Consider the following 14,907-nt stretch of genomic DNA (forward strand, 5'->3'; position numbering starts at 1 on the left):
CATTTTTGAATGAAACTTTTGACATTTAAGAGGTCTTGGTATCATTGCTACATGCTTTACGTAATGGTTCTCTGGGAAAAACCCTCATGTTACCTTGAACAGTGTGGATAATCTCTGCAATAAGTGATTTTGTAATAAGTGCACTACTTAGGCAGCAGACATCCATTTAAGGGCAAATATGACGAAATGTTATTGCGCACACAATAGAGGAGACCGGTGCCTAAATAGGACTTTATGTATAACGCATTATAAAGGTTTATTAAAGGGCATGACGCATTATAATTGTTCATAATGTGTGTTGTAATACATTAAATGTTGTTTTAAAGAATTATAATCAAAATAAAAATGCAAAGTGTAACTATGAATTGATAAGTGTTATAATGTATCAACTGTAGTTACAACTATTCATGAGACATTACTATGCATAATAAGGTGCATAACAAGGCATAATTGATACATTTAAACTACTTTTATAATGCATTATACATATATGCTTTAAGTAAAGTGTCACCAATACATCTGTAGCTGCAGTGATGTGCTGACACTCACTTGGTCATGGTGCCCACATCGGGATGGATGGAGGTCAGTTGGTTGCAGCTGAGATTGACCTCCGTCAGTGTGCTGATGGAGCAGATGTGCAGAGGGAAACTTCCCAACTGGTTATTCGAGAGATTGAGACTCCGCAAGCGGGAAAACCTGCCGGAGGAAAGAGGAAGCAGGAGTGAAAGTGAAGACCGGGCAAAAATAAAAGAGGTGGCACACCATGAGGAAAAGTTACTTTCTGTTATTTTTGCTATTTCTGTGATGTATCCTACTTACTGTATGCTTTTATGTAAATGTTAAACGCAGCAAATCTACAAATGCTCTGATGTGTATGATTGGCTAATGGAATTAGGAACATATGGGTTTATGTTGATATCCAGAGAGTAGGATGTCTGATATAATGTTTATAAAATGTTCCAGTAGGGTTCGGTGTTACAGTAACAGTTACGATGCAAAGCTACGAATGATCTGAGGCTCAACGTATATACTGTAACTACCTGGATTTAAATGACAAGGGGCGCAAACACTGTGTGTCTGTAGCAGTGTTTCCCCTACCATTGCCTACCATTGGGGGGAACACCGCCCCGCCCCTCCAACCGCACCTCCCGCCCCTCCAACCGCACCTCCCGCCCCTCCAACCGCACCTCCCGCACCTCCAACAGAACCTCCCGCACCTCCAACCGCACCTCCCGCACCTACAACCGAACCTCACAACCGAACCTCCACCGCACTCCGCCCCTCCAACCGCACCCCAACAAACCTCCGCACACTCCAACCGCCACCTCCCGCACCCAAACCGCACCTCCCGCCCTCCAACGCAACCTCCCCGCCCCCTCCAACCGCACCTCCCCGCCCCTCCAACCGACCTCCCCGCCCTCCAACCGCACCTCCCCGCCCTCCAACGCACTCCGCCCTCCCAACCGCCCTCCCGCACCTCCAACCGCACTCCCGCACCTCCAACATCCGACTCAAAACCCCCTACCCCAACCTCCAACCGCACCTCCCGCGCTCCAACCGACCATCCAAAGCACCTCCCGCACCTCAAACCGCACTCCCATACCTCCCGCACCTCCAAACCGCACTCCCCAAACAACCTCACCGCCCCTCCAACCCGAACCTCCCGCCCTCCAACACATGCCTCCCGACACGCACCTATCCCCAACACTGCACCCCGCCCCTCCCGACACTGCACCTCCGCTCCTCCAACCGCACTCCCGCCCTCCAACCGCACCCCGCCCTCCAACCGCCCTCTCCAACCGCACTCCCGCCCTCCAAACCGCCACCTCCACGCCCTCAAACCGCACCTCCCTTACCCCACAGCAACCTCCCGCACCTCCAACCGCACTCCCCACCTCAAAACCGCACTTCCACCGCACCTCCAACAGAACCTCCGCCCTCCAACCGCACCTCCAACAGAAACCCCTCGACCTCAACCGCACCTTCCCCCTCCAACCGGCACCCCAACCGCACTCCGCCCCTCCAACCGCACCTCCCGCCCTCCACGCCACCTCCCGCCACCTCAAAGCACCATCCCGCACCTCCAACCGCACTCCAGCCCCTCCAACCGCACTCTCCCCTCAACCGACTCCCGCTCCAACCGCACCCCCGCCCTCAACCGCACCTCCCGCCCCTCCAAACCGCCCTCCCCGCCCTCACCGCCTCTCCAACCGCATCCTCATCCGCACCTCGCCTCCAACCCGGCACCTCAACAGAACTCCCGCACTCAACCGCACCTCCGCACCTCCAACCGCTCACGACCTCCAAACTCCGCACAGCACCTCCAACAAACCTCCGCACCTCCAACCGCCACTCCCCCCAAACGACACCCGCCCTCCACCGCCCTCCCACCGCCCCTTGGGTCAACGTTTCATTTTTACTACTAGCGCCACTCCAAAAAGCATCCTCCCCAAGGTCCACCTTCCCCACTATAGACCCATGTCCTATACCTGTCCTCGATACCAACCACATCCCAATAGACTTATCCGTATCACCATACAGGCGCATACACGTCCCATCCTACCACCCGCCCGTCGGAGCCTTCAACACGCCTCCACTCTGCTCCTCCGAACGACGACTCCGCCCCCATCACCTTGCACACATCCCACCGTCGGCAATCTCGGGCACCTCCCAGGCCCCCAGCGACAATGCACTTGAAAATATTTGGCCTAATTTAATAAAATACATTTTAAACGCTCCCAGGGTGGTGAAAATGGCAACATTCGCTCTCCTGCACCAGAAAAGACGCATGCCCTGCCCCTGACAAGCAACAGCCCAGTTACCACCGGATGACAGGTTTTCACCCAGCTTATCCTTCCTTCCATCCGGACCGCGAGACATAATAAACCATTAAAACACTGGACTATTTCTGTAATCTAAATTGAGCAGCACATCTACATAACTGAGCTGCACACATCACGCGCACTCAGGGAAAGTTATGTTGATTATTTTGCCGATATATCTTTATTTAGGGCCAAACGCGCTTCATTTGAACCCTTTCCGCTCCATGAGTGCTGCTTCTCCCGCCAAAGACACGTCGCATATAGACCTGCAGACACCAAGAGCAGGTCAATAAATGGACACTTTTACTGTAATGCTTAAGTAAACAAAACTGTTTTTAGCTGTCAATCAGTTTACTGTTTGTGACAGATTATAAGCCATAACGTCTTGTATCTACATTTAGCATTAATGATATTAAAAGGTTAAAAAACCTGCATGTTAAGAGCATTTCATAATGAATCATGTTTTAATCAGAAAGATTATTTAGAATCAGTAGTATGAATGGCATGGAAAGGCTACTTGTTAGTAACTTTGTAAGAACTTCTCATGATAAATTCATTTCAGTTGATACATTTGTTGTCAATAGTTTTTTAAATATTCAAATAGACCACTAGGACTTCGCTTCAGCACCAGCGCCTATACAACACATTCTCTCAGTTACCAGGCCTTACTGTGGAATATATCAGAATATAAAATAATTGGCCTGATAAAACATTAGATTGATTGATTAAATATTATTTATTAAAAAAAGCATTGTCTGGACCTCCGCCGCAAAAAAATATAGAGACCACACCCCCCCCAAAGCCGTAAACCTAGGAGAAACACTGTGTAGGGTGTGCACATATTTACGCTCAGTTTGTTTATAAATCCCAATTTGTGCGCATGGGTTTATACATCAGGTCCTGGAGGATATGTGTGGTAAATGTAACACACACACACACACACACGCGCACGCGCACGCGCACGCGCACGCACGCACGCACGCACACACACACACACACACACACAAGCTGACCTCTGGAGCTGCAGTAGTGTTTGGTCAGCAGGAAGGAAGTTGTGTTTTAGGTTGAGATGTGTCAGATCTTGACTGTACAGAAGGTTGGGCGGCAGTTTCTCCAGACTACAGCAAGACAGATCCACTGAACTTATCCGTTGCGACACCATCTGACAGACAGACAGACAGACAGAGAGAGAGGTCATTAATTCAGTTCATTTGTTGGGATGCTGCCCTTGTCTTCAGATGTGGCTTGGGCCTGAGAACGTTAAGTCTGATTGATTATTACAGTACGCACAAACAAAGCAGCATGACTATCAAGCATGTCAACACTTCAGGGTGAAGGGTTCCAGTCGATTAACCACCAGCGCTATTTCGTCAAAAACGGTACATGTAAAACAGCAGTCTGAAATACGCTGTGGGCTCAAATGTCTTTCCTCCCTCCTATCTGGTGGTTCTAATCTGAGGGTCCCGGTGGGCCGCGCTGCTCTCACAGCCCAAGGTTGTCTCTGGGAAAGACTGTGTAAAATAGGCTGGCCGGGTTTGGCCTACTTGCGCTTGTTTGGGACGGTGCCTTCATAGTAAAGTATGCTCAAAGTAGGACTCCCAACTAGGGCTTTGGCATACCTTACATGTTATGGAATGAAGTTGTGTAGTTTTCAGCGCAAAATGCCCTGCGTAATAACTTGCATTTTCAAGTAAAAAACAGAGACCATGTAAAACACGCTTGTGACTTACAGCAGTGAAAATGTGCCCTTTTCAAACCCTTATTCTCAGTTTCCTCAAACCATTTGCAGCGCGTCTGAATTTAAAATAGTCTCACATCATGGTATGGAAAAAAAACACAGCACAATGGGCAAAGTTCAACCTACTGAGAGAAGGTCAGCAGTCTCTCACTGTAATGTGTCACACAAGCGGTTTGGGCTGTGTACACGCCGTCTACACAGGCAGCTACTTCCTAAGAAAGCAGATCAAATCTCAAAGTGGTTGATGTAGAATGATGTAGACTTTAGGGGTGCAGTGAAAATGTACCAAATCATGTTTTTCCTTCATAAAAAAATACAAGAACAATGATTGATTTTACTGTACTTTGGCCAGCGTTATTTTCTCCCAAAATTCCATTCTTCTGAATACCTTGTTTTCTGTTCATACACTAGTCATATATTTGCCCACATGAAAACGTAAGTTAGTGTACTATAGTATTCATTCATAAGCTTTAGTGAAATTCCTAGCTGCTAAAGTGTCATAATTTGGTCACGTTAACTAACCTTTTATTTTTGACCAGTATGTGTTTGTTGACGATAGCTTCAATGAAGGTTCAGGTCAATTCAGTTGAACTCATTCACACAGAGAGACATGCACATGTCAGCGGTTTAAATCACATGGAAATCACGCGGGCACTACTACTGTACTTGTGGCTAATACGCTGAGAAATTGCGTTTCGTTTCAGATTATTACCGAACTATGCATCGTCTTTTTTGTAGACCCTCTGACCAGGTGAAATGCGCATTTGCACACGTGCTCCTAAATACATTTTTCGATTTGCACGCATTTATTTTTAGTCGCAAATGTGAGTGAAATGCTCGCACTGTCGAGCCCTGAACAGTACTGATAGTTTACAAGACCATGTTACTAGGAGGATTAAAGCTGAAGCAAGCAAGGTAGACAATGAACAACATTAGACACATTAAAGACATAAAACATAGACCGTCGTTGGTTAGTCAGATAAATGCGAAACAGGTATGTTTTGTGTCGTTTCATGTTGTTTCTGTTGGCAGTTCATATCACCACAATGGAACCAAATGAGTTTTTTGCAAGCGATCTGGTGCCTCGTTGTGATGGAACAACCATGCGTAGCTCATTTGCAGACCGAAGATGACAGGAGGTGATGTAGACCTGCTGTGGTGAGTTAAGGTAAAGAGGTGGTTTTTCTGTTACCGTTCTGAAGGCCAGTGTCAGCGATTTGAACTTAATGCGTGCAGCAACTGGCAGCCAATGAAGTGAAATCATGATGGGTGTTACATGGGTTCTTATAGGCTGATAAAAGACCAGACGTGTTGCTGCATTCTGGATCATTTGCAGGAGCTTGACTGCATTGGTTGGAAACACCGGCCAGTAGAGAAATGACTGTCTCATCAGCGTATCAAAGTATTATCCTCTGATACCATGATTGTACCATAGTACAGGGATGACACCTACAGATGCTGTTCAGGCAGCCAGTTCACACGAGTATGAAAACCTGCTAGTCTACATGGACTGGGGGTCGGGACTAGGGCTGGGCCGATAAACAATATCATACTGAAATGATGTCGATAAAGATGATAAGCTCTTGACATTTTTACTCAATATGGGTTAATCTAATAGCCAATCAGCCATCAGAAATAAACTCGACATCAGCCAGCCAACGCGCAGCTTTTAGCATCAAAATTCCAAGTCCATTTCATATAACACTTTGCAAAGAAAACTCGACACGAGGAGGAAGACATGACTGGATGCGGTAACCAAAGTGAAAATAACCTGAAGTTGTCATAGAAAATGATGAAATTGTCAACAAATAGGGTAGCACGAATTCCGTTGGCTATTTAAAAAGCAACTAGGTGCAGATTAAAATGATCTGCAAAAAACACAACAAACTTGAGGCGCAACTGCGTTTTTATACGCAACGTTAAATGATCCGCTAACACGAGCTGGTGCATAACGTGAAACGAAACATAAGCCAAAAGCAACCTGTACCGAAGCGAGTTAGTTTGTGCATTAAAAGTTGAACCATGTATGTAACATGCTTGAAGAAATGCACTAGAGCAGTGGTCACCAACCTTTTTGAGCCTAAGATCCCCGACGTCAGAATTGTTGAAAGGCAAGATCTACCATTCAAAAAGTTGAAAATAAAAACAGCCCAGATTGAAACTCCTGCTTGAGGCCTTTTATTTAGTCTATAATTGTGGGTCTATTTGAATGATCTGAAATTCTTTGTTCCACTTTTCAGATGCAACTAAGCAAACTCATGTAACATGTAGAGTTGCCACTTTCAGTGTGCCATAATGAGGTGAAAAACACCAATACAAACACCAGTTCAAGGACTTTAATTCATACATGACAGCTTGACATTAAAACGAGGTTTAGAATAAGTTTAACAAGACCCTAATTATTTAGGTATTTACTGTATAAAGATTTGTTCTTTATGATGCATTTATTTAGTTTACTTTTATTAAGTAAATACATCATATAGATGGAAATGTTATAAATAGGCCCTAATAATAACAACAACGTTAATTATTTATTTTAAATCATTTATCTATTTACTTTTACCCGTCTAATAATGTCTTGGTAATAAGTATCTGTTTCACAAAATAGCTAAAGGTATGGAATGGGCTATCATATTAGGCTAATTGAAAACATAAATAGGATATCAGCAGATGTCATCTCCCGCATGAGATAGTACTGGTGCAGTTTACCATCACTGACAGACCCGCGGATCATTCACTATTACAACTTTGTGAATAGACCGACTCAACATTAAAATGCGACGCTTTCTCACCATATCCCGTTGCTCACACTCGTAAGTTACATTCGCTGAAGACAGAGAGCCGCGACTCCAGATACGCGGACAGTATGAAACCGCGGCGCTTGCTTGCGCATCCAGTGTAAAAGCACAAAAACGCCAACGAACAAGTGACATTTTTATGTCATATGAATAAACTGTTTTTAAGCCTAATGCACCGCAACAGTATAGTGACCTCCAAATGACAGTTACGCCAGTGCATGCGCGAGTCTCATTTTGCGTTTGATCACTGACCACCGACATTAGAAACACTGAAGAGCGATCACGCGCAGTCGCGCATCACAATGAAATGTGATTAATGATAACGGTCGCATTAAAAACTCACGCAGGCCAGGGAATCATTATTTATACAGCCGTGAAAAGATTAATGCGGAACTTAAAAACATACAACCACTGAATGAAGAGAAACAGAGATGCGCTTGCAAAACTGGACATTGATCAGGCACAATATATTTGTCTCTCCATTCTCCTATTAGCCTACTTTCGGGGATCGACAAGTAACGTCTCAAAGATCGATGGGTTGGCGACCACTGCACTAGAGTTTATGCGAGATATCTTTTTGAAAGATTTATTGGGGTTCGCTGAATTCATTGAATCTCACTACTCACTACAATACTCTTGGCATTCGCGGTAAATGAAACAACAGTCTAGTCCAATTAATGACTAGCAGTGACCATGGTTTCCTTGTTTTACCGTAAAGAATTTTTGGTATTCAACTTCTATTTCATACATACAATGACAACTTGCAAAAAGAGAACAAATCCCTTGTTTCCCATATGTCCACGTGGCAATTGAGAGAGATTATACCCGTGTAGTTGGGAAGCCCTTTGGTAGAGCTCAAGGCGGTACACACCTTCGCAGCTTGCCGATGCCAGCGCAGATGTTCGGTAAAGTTGTCAAAGCTGATGTAGTAGGTCTGACTCTGAGGTCCTGCCGAGCTGAAGGCCAAACAGTGGCTGTGTTTCTTTACCTCCTCGACCTACAGACAACAGCACGCAAACAAAAAGAAATCATTCAAAATATAACCCCCAACAGGGTGATGGAGACCACACTACTTACCCGAGTAATGATATAAATGATGCAAAGGAAATATTTATTTGAGTTTCAACTCTTTTCGATTGTGTAAAATAAAAAGAAATCACATTGCTGGGAGCTGTACAATAACTACTCGAAATACAATTTTGTGTTAAAAATGAATTGAATTTTAAAACATATCATCAATTATTTGGTTGGAGACGTGCAATTAAGCAACGCAGGGAAATGTGCTTTTCTTGATAAAATTGTTATTATAAGACGATTTCTGCTCAGGAGTGATGGCAGTACCTTTCCTCCAATCAGTGGTAAGATGTGCATCTTTCCCGTATGGCTGGCTTTTATCGAAGACACCATCAGACAAGTGCCACATAAAATGACCTGCCGCCGACTCCAGCGGTTCACGGGCAGCTGCAGTTTTCCTTTCCGTACGTTATAGATCCCAGAGAGCTGGACGCGCTCGGAGCTCTCGATGCCGTGAGGTTTCCCTGCAAAACATACAAAGCATTTCAGTCACAAATACCAGATAAACAACCACACTCCACTGATTTAGAGGAAAACATATCGGAGACGACTTGAAACCAATTCATCAAGTGTTGTCATTTAAAGGGACAGTTTCCCAAAAATATTCACCCTCATGTTGTTCAAAACCTGTAAAAGGAGCACAAAAGAAGATATTTTGAGAAGTGTGTTCATACAATGGAAGTCAATAAAAAACCTATAAAAAAAGGAACGAGAGATCTGACCCAAAAGAAGCAGCAGCAGAATGTGGGTCAAGACCCCACGGTACGCCGCACGGAGCGCTGTAGCCCACTTTACAGCCGGCCCGAGGTTAAAAATGTAACACAGCCCTCATTGAAAAGCAAGGACTGCGTCATGATATAAAAGAACAGTCGGAAGAAAACAAGCTCTTCAGAAGAACGAAGCATCACGTTTTCACACAGGAACTTACTTGACATCTATTTGATTTGTTAATCTGATTGTGTCAGGCTGGGTTTGAACTCTTTATTTCCATCCCTGCTAGAGGATCATGCTGTGAAATGTTTTTCTTACAGTAGAAACAACTTGCACTTCCGTTACAGACAGAAATGGTGGTGATTTTTTCGAGCCAATCTCCCGAGCAGAGGTTGACCTAGACTTTTTAATTGTCCGTTACTTTGACGGACAGGCTCGTAAAAAATCTGTCAAAATCGATCGTTACCCGTCGTGGTAATTAGCATGTTCGTGACGTCATCACGCTGTACTTGCGTTTACTCTGGGAACGTGCTGTTTTTTAATACTAACTGAATGCCCAATAAAGCCGTTGTCGTTTATATTCATTTATATGTTATATTTAATGTTTCTGTTGTCAGACATAAAATAATAATTACAGACGAATGTTTATGTTCATATGTCCAGTCAATAACAATGTTTGTAAACGTCACTCACAAGTTAGCTGCGGTTTGGTCATGAATGTGCTGCTTCTGCCGCTCACTGAACAGAGAAGATGCCGAGAGAGACATTTTTCCACTCACTGAAAGCTAATGTTTATCCAAAAAGACGCTTTGCTGCATTTCTCTCCTAAATGAATCTGTGTTTTGAACGAGTCGGACGAGATAATGATTCAGTGAGTCATTCATCAAGACACTTGCTTCGTTCTTGAACGAATCAGCTGTTTAGAACCAGTTGGTTGAATGATTCACTGACACAAAAAAATTGCTGCCACCTACTGGCCGTTTGAGTCACATTTAAAGTAAGCCTAACATTTTAATGTACAAGCATTGCTATAAATGGAATTTGTCGCACATTGATTGAATTAGTTCCAACTAAAAAAAATATTTAGTAGTTACTACAGTAAACGTTGCTAAAATTACAAGACACTAGTGTTTTTAAATCTTACCGCAGTAAATATTACAGTATACTACAGTATTTGCTAAAACTTATCCAATTACTACAGTTAAAGGCGAACCTCTACCAGTGGTTCTCAACTGCCGAGTTTAGCCCCAACTCTGATATAAAACACCTGAACAAGCTAATCAGCGTCTTTAGGAATAGATGCGTTCAACTTAATGCGGCACTGAAACCATGAATGAATGAAAAAGTATATATTTGATTGTTTATAGTATTAAAGCAAAACAAAAGGGCTCGTCTTAATACGTTCTTATGATGATGTTATTGTGTACAGTATTAAGGACACTTTTATCATGTTCACAACACAACATAAAGATAACTTCACATAAACTTAAGTCGCGGTGGCGCATCTTGTTAATACTGTATCTATTATCTTGGCCTTGTCCATTGAACGGTAGTGTTTGTAGTGTTAAAGGCAGGGTGGGTGATCCTGTCCAGAAACATTTTTTGTCATGTTGGTTGGAAATCTCTTTACATCTTGGTAGCAATCAAGAAGTATAGTGGTCAAATATTTTTATAATTATATGTCGTCTGTGAAAGGCGTAGGACCAAAAAACATTCGCCCAATCAAAACGTTCTGGCCGAACGCTGTGACTGGTCATGTGTACATTTTCAGCCAACGTATTTTGCATACTACTGCGCACCCTGTTCACGCAGACATCATACGTCATCAGCGCGCTCACGTCGGCTGTGTCAATGTAGGGAGAATGGCGGACAATCAGCAACAATCAAACTTTCCTGTGGAACCGACCACAAGTAAATCCTTCCATCCTCCTGGTGGAACATTCTTCCTAACTCGTTCTGGTCAACCACTTCTCTCACAACATTCGAAAAACTACTTAAAACCCATCTCTTCTGTGAATACTTGACAAATGAGAAAAAAAAACTAACTAACCCTCTCTCTTTCTCTCAACAGGTAGTGGTCTAACTTTTGTTGAAACTAGTAACTTGGTATTAGCACCTATTGCATTATTGCTCCTGTATGACATATCGCTTATTGCTCCCTGAACTCTCTGTAAGTCGCTTTAGATAAAAGCGTCTGCTAAATGACTAAATGTAAATGTAAATCTACAAAATGAAAGTCAGTTTTTGAAAAAGCAGTGACGAAAAAACTTCTGGATCATGAAAGAGGAAAAACTCAAATTAACATCGGTTCAGCTTTTACATGATGGAGACCGCTCCGGCAGGCAAAGGGTCTGAAATACGATACTATGGTTGCTCTCTTTCTTTTGGACAGGTATGTACATGCTTTGAGGAGAATTTAATGGATTTAGTTTGTAATTCGTAACGTGGATTTACGAAATATGGAACATTTAATTACACCATTTAAATTCGTTAAACCAGATAGATTTTAGTAGACTAAATATATGACCAGAGTCGGCGCCACGAGGGGGCACTAGGAGCATGGGCCGGCCACTTCAGTCACTGCGCCCCCTCACTTTTTAAAATAAAAAAAAGTCAATATCATTTAAAAAAAAACCTTTGGAGAATGAATTTGGTTTATATTTATTAAAGAAACAACAAGAGCAGAGGGTAAAAAATAATTTATTCGTTAACAGATTTTAAAGACATTGTCTTGTGCTGTACTTTCATGCGTTGTTAAAAACACAAGCTAAAGGGCTGCTTGCGTCCAGCGGCAACGTTACTGTATGCATTGCTTAACAAGAAACGGGCATTACTATTATGCAGACGGTGACAAGTGGAGATACAGGCTGTCTATCAGAAAGCAAGAGCTCGCTGTTTAGTGTTGTTATATTGATGCGATCGTTTAGTTAGACATAAAGCTCTAATGGGGAACAGTCCCCTGTATACTTTTTCTTTAAAGCCTGCTTTTGACATTTTTCTATATATTTTTTTCTATATATGCGTCTAAATTAATAATCTTCATTTATTAACTTCCGCTGAATTTATGTAGGCTATGATCTGTGTATTTCCAGTTCTTTTTGTCAAAACTTCATACAACATTTGCTCTCCTCCAAGCTGATATAAAAAATAGCCTTTCAGTTTCAGTGTCTTTCATACAGTGTCTTTCATCTCTTTTCGTTCAGTTCAATTTATTAGCTTTGAAAAAGCTATGTGAAATATGCAATGCTGTCCTCGAAATGGACATTTAGAATTGTTAAACTTCAAAACGGCAGCGCGCACTGGATGAAAAGCTTTGTATCTACAACTCGCAGGTATTGCGCACCCATAGGCAGGATTTAACTAGATTTTTTATTGTGTTATAGTTAAAAATGTCTGGCTCTCAATGAAAAAGGCAGTGCGCGGCTGACGTGTGCGGACATGGATTTCTTCGCGCACTCGTTATGTGCGAATGTGCCGCTTTTACAAGTGTGATTTGGTCAGAGGTGTAAAGAGTACCTGAAAACCATACTTAAGTAAAAGTACAGATACCTTGCAGTGAAAATGACTCCATTACAAGTTACAAGTCACCAATTCCAAAACGACTTCAGTAAAAGTCTTAGAGTATCTGATTTTAACAGTACTTGAGTATTTTACTCATACTGAATGTATAGGCTCAAAGCAGCACTAGTCCTCAACACTTAAGAGACACATCAGTGAAAAACTAGAAACAGTTGATTTGTGAGGAGAGCAATCGCATTTATTTTCTTAAATCATAGTAAGACTGAACACCTCAAAATTGCAACAAATCATGGTCGACACCATAACCTACGTCATTACAAACACCCTAAGTCTCATTTAAGCTCAAGTGCTCATAAGTAAACCAAAGTCCTTCAAAAAGGTCTCTTCAATATAACAGATAAATAAAATAATGTTAAGTAGAATTAAAAAGTCAAAGCCTTTTTGCACTGGACATGCTGGTTTGGGCCTCATCGCCAGCTGCAGTCATGTCCTCATTTCACATACACTGTTAGCCCTTACCTGCCATTTCTACAGTAATATATTGGCAACACTGTTGCCAGCTAGTTACTGTAGGTGTTTTACAGTAAACTACTGCAATGGCTGTTTGAAGATACATTATTAAAGAATCTATTAACGCACTTAAGTCACACAGTCTTAGATGAACAAGTGTAAATAACAGATGAACACAATAAATCTGTCAAGATTTCACCAGAGGAGAATTAAACACAAACATCAATAACATCTTCACATATTACAGACACCACTTTCACTTTATTTCTGTCATCTGTGTAAGATCTTATTGAGATTGAACTCTAGTTCATAGTGGTTCAATTGTGTTTTAAGTCACCATTATGGTGATCAGTGTTTGCTTTGGTTGGACTCTTTGACTTTCTTGTAGCTTTAAAATGTACACTTATACAATAACACTGAAAGGGACTTTACAGGAACCGCAACTTTATGTTTGCTTAGTAACTGAAGATACATCTGAAAGAATTCAATCATTAAATAATAATAATATAGCATTTAAGATTTATTAAGATATGTTTGGTAAAGTGATCACATGTTGTAATGGAAAGATCTCTGTCAGAAAATCTTTCTTTGCAATTGAGACACAGTTAGACACTTGACATACAAACCTCATCAATGGTGACAAACAATCATGAATGAGTTTTGTACTATGTACCCAGCATGCATTGCAGCATGAAGCTGTTCAGTTGATTGTCACCATTGTTGAGATTCATATGTGAATTGTTCATTTCTCTGTGTCCGACTCATTCTATAGGTTAATATTTTGTCTATATAGTGTGAGAGCACTTTTGAAAATTGAAATACTATACATTCTTTTTACTGGTTTACATCACTTCATGGCAATAGTCCCACCATATGGTCAAATTTTGAGCAAACATGTTTAGAGCACATTTAGGAAGAGTTAGTTTTAAAAATAAGAGCTTTTGTAGATGTGTGACCTACAGTAACTAGCTGGCAACAGTGTTGCCAATATATTACTGTAGAAATAGCGGGTAAGGGCTAACCGTGTATAAACCGCCAGCGATTGACATCTACCTGATACTGCACTCATATTCATATAAAGAAGCCATGTTGACAAGTTTTTGTAAGTTAGGGCAAAATCCACAAGATTGTAGTACCTTCATTGCCCTGTAAATGGCAATATTAATTATAAGATAGGTGCCATGCAAAATGTAATGTGTAATTGCATTAGTCATTACAAATGTAGTGGAGTAAAGAGTACATATACTTGTTCAAAAATGTAGTTAAGTAGAGAGTAAAAGTTGCTAATATCTTTAATACTCAGTACAACTACAAAGTAGCCAAAAAGATACTTAAGTAAAGTAACTAAGTACATTTACTCCAATACTTTACACCACTGGATTTGGTTAGCCTACCACGTTGCATATAGATCAGATTTTCCACGATTATCTCTGATAAAAAAGTAAATTGTTAAAACTTAAACTTGAGAATAAAACTGGGGCATGGCGGAGTGCCGCTTCTTAACACCAGAAGAGCCGCACACTGAAACAGAACAGAGCGAGACCTCAGCCTGTGCCGTGTCTCAACCTCGAATTGTCCAACCTGTCAGATTTTCCTACCGCAGGGCAAAATTTAGGATATAATCTAAACCGCATCGACAAAATAAACAGGTAAGATGATTTTACAATGCAAAATACCCTGTCAGATAGTCCTACCAGTTTAAAATGAACACATTAAATAAAATTACATCGTAAAT

General features: G+C 41.9%; 1 protein-coding gene across 1 annotated transcript in view; it reads right to left on the bottom strand.

The window, feature by feature from the left end:
• The window catches only part of phlpp1 (PH domain and leucine rich repeat protein phosphatase 1), a 44,004-nt gene that overhangs the window by 13,539 nt on the left and 15,558 nt on the right, over positions 1-14,907 (bottom strand). Inside the window, exons 2-5 of the mRNA XM_057333918.1 lie at positions 8,700-8,896; positions 8,230-8,355; positions 3,836-3,984; positions 550-696 (exon numbers count right to left, since the gene is read on the bottom strand). Of these exons, the coding sequence (XP_057189901.1) occupies positions 550-696; positions 3,836-3,984; positions 8,230-8,355; positions 8,700-8,896 (619 nt within the window). The remainder of the gene's footprint in view (positions 1-549; positions 697-3,835; positions 3,985-8,229; positions 8,356-8,699; positions 8,897-14,907) is intronic.

The sequence above is a fragment of the Triplophysa rosa genome, linkage group LG5 (genome assembly GCF_024868665.1).
Source record: "Triplophysa rosa linkage group LG5, Trosa_1v2, whole genome shotgun sequence".
NCBI classification, from domain to species: Eukaryota; Metazoa; Chordata; class Actinopteri; order Cypriniformes; family Nemacheilidae; genus Triplophysa; species Triplophysa rosa.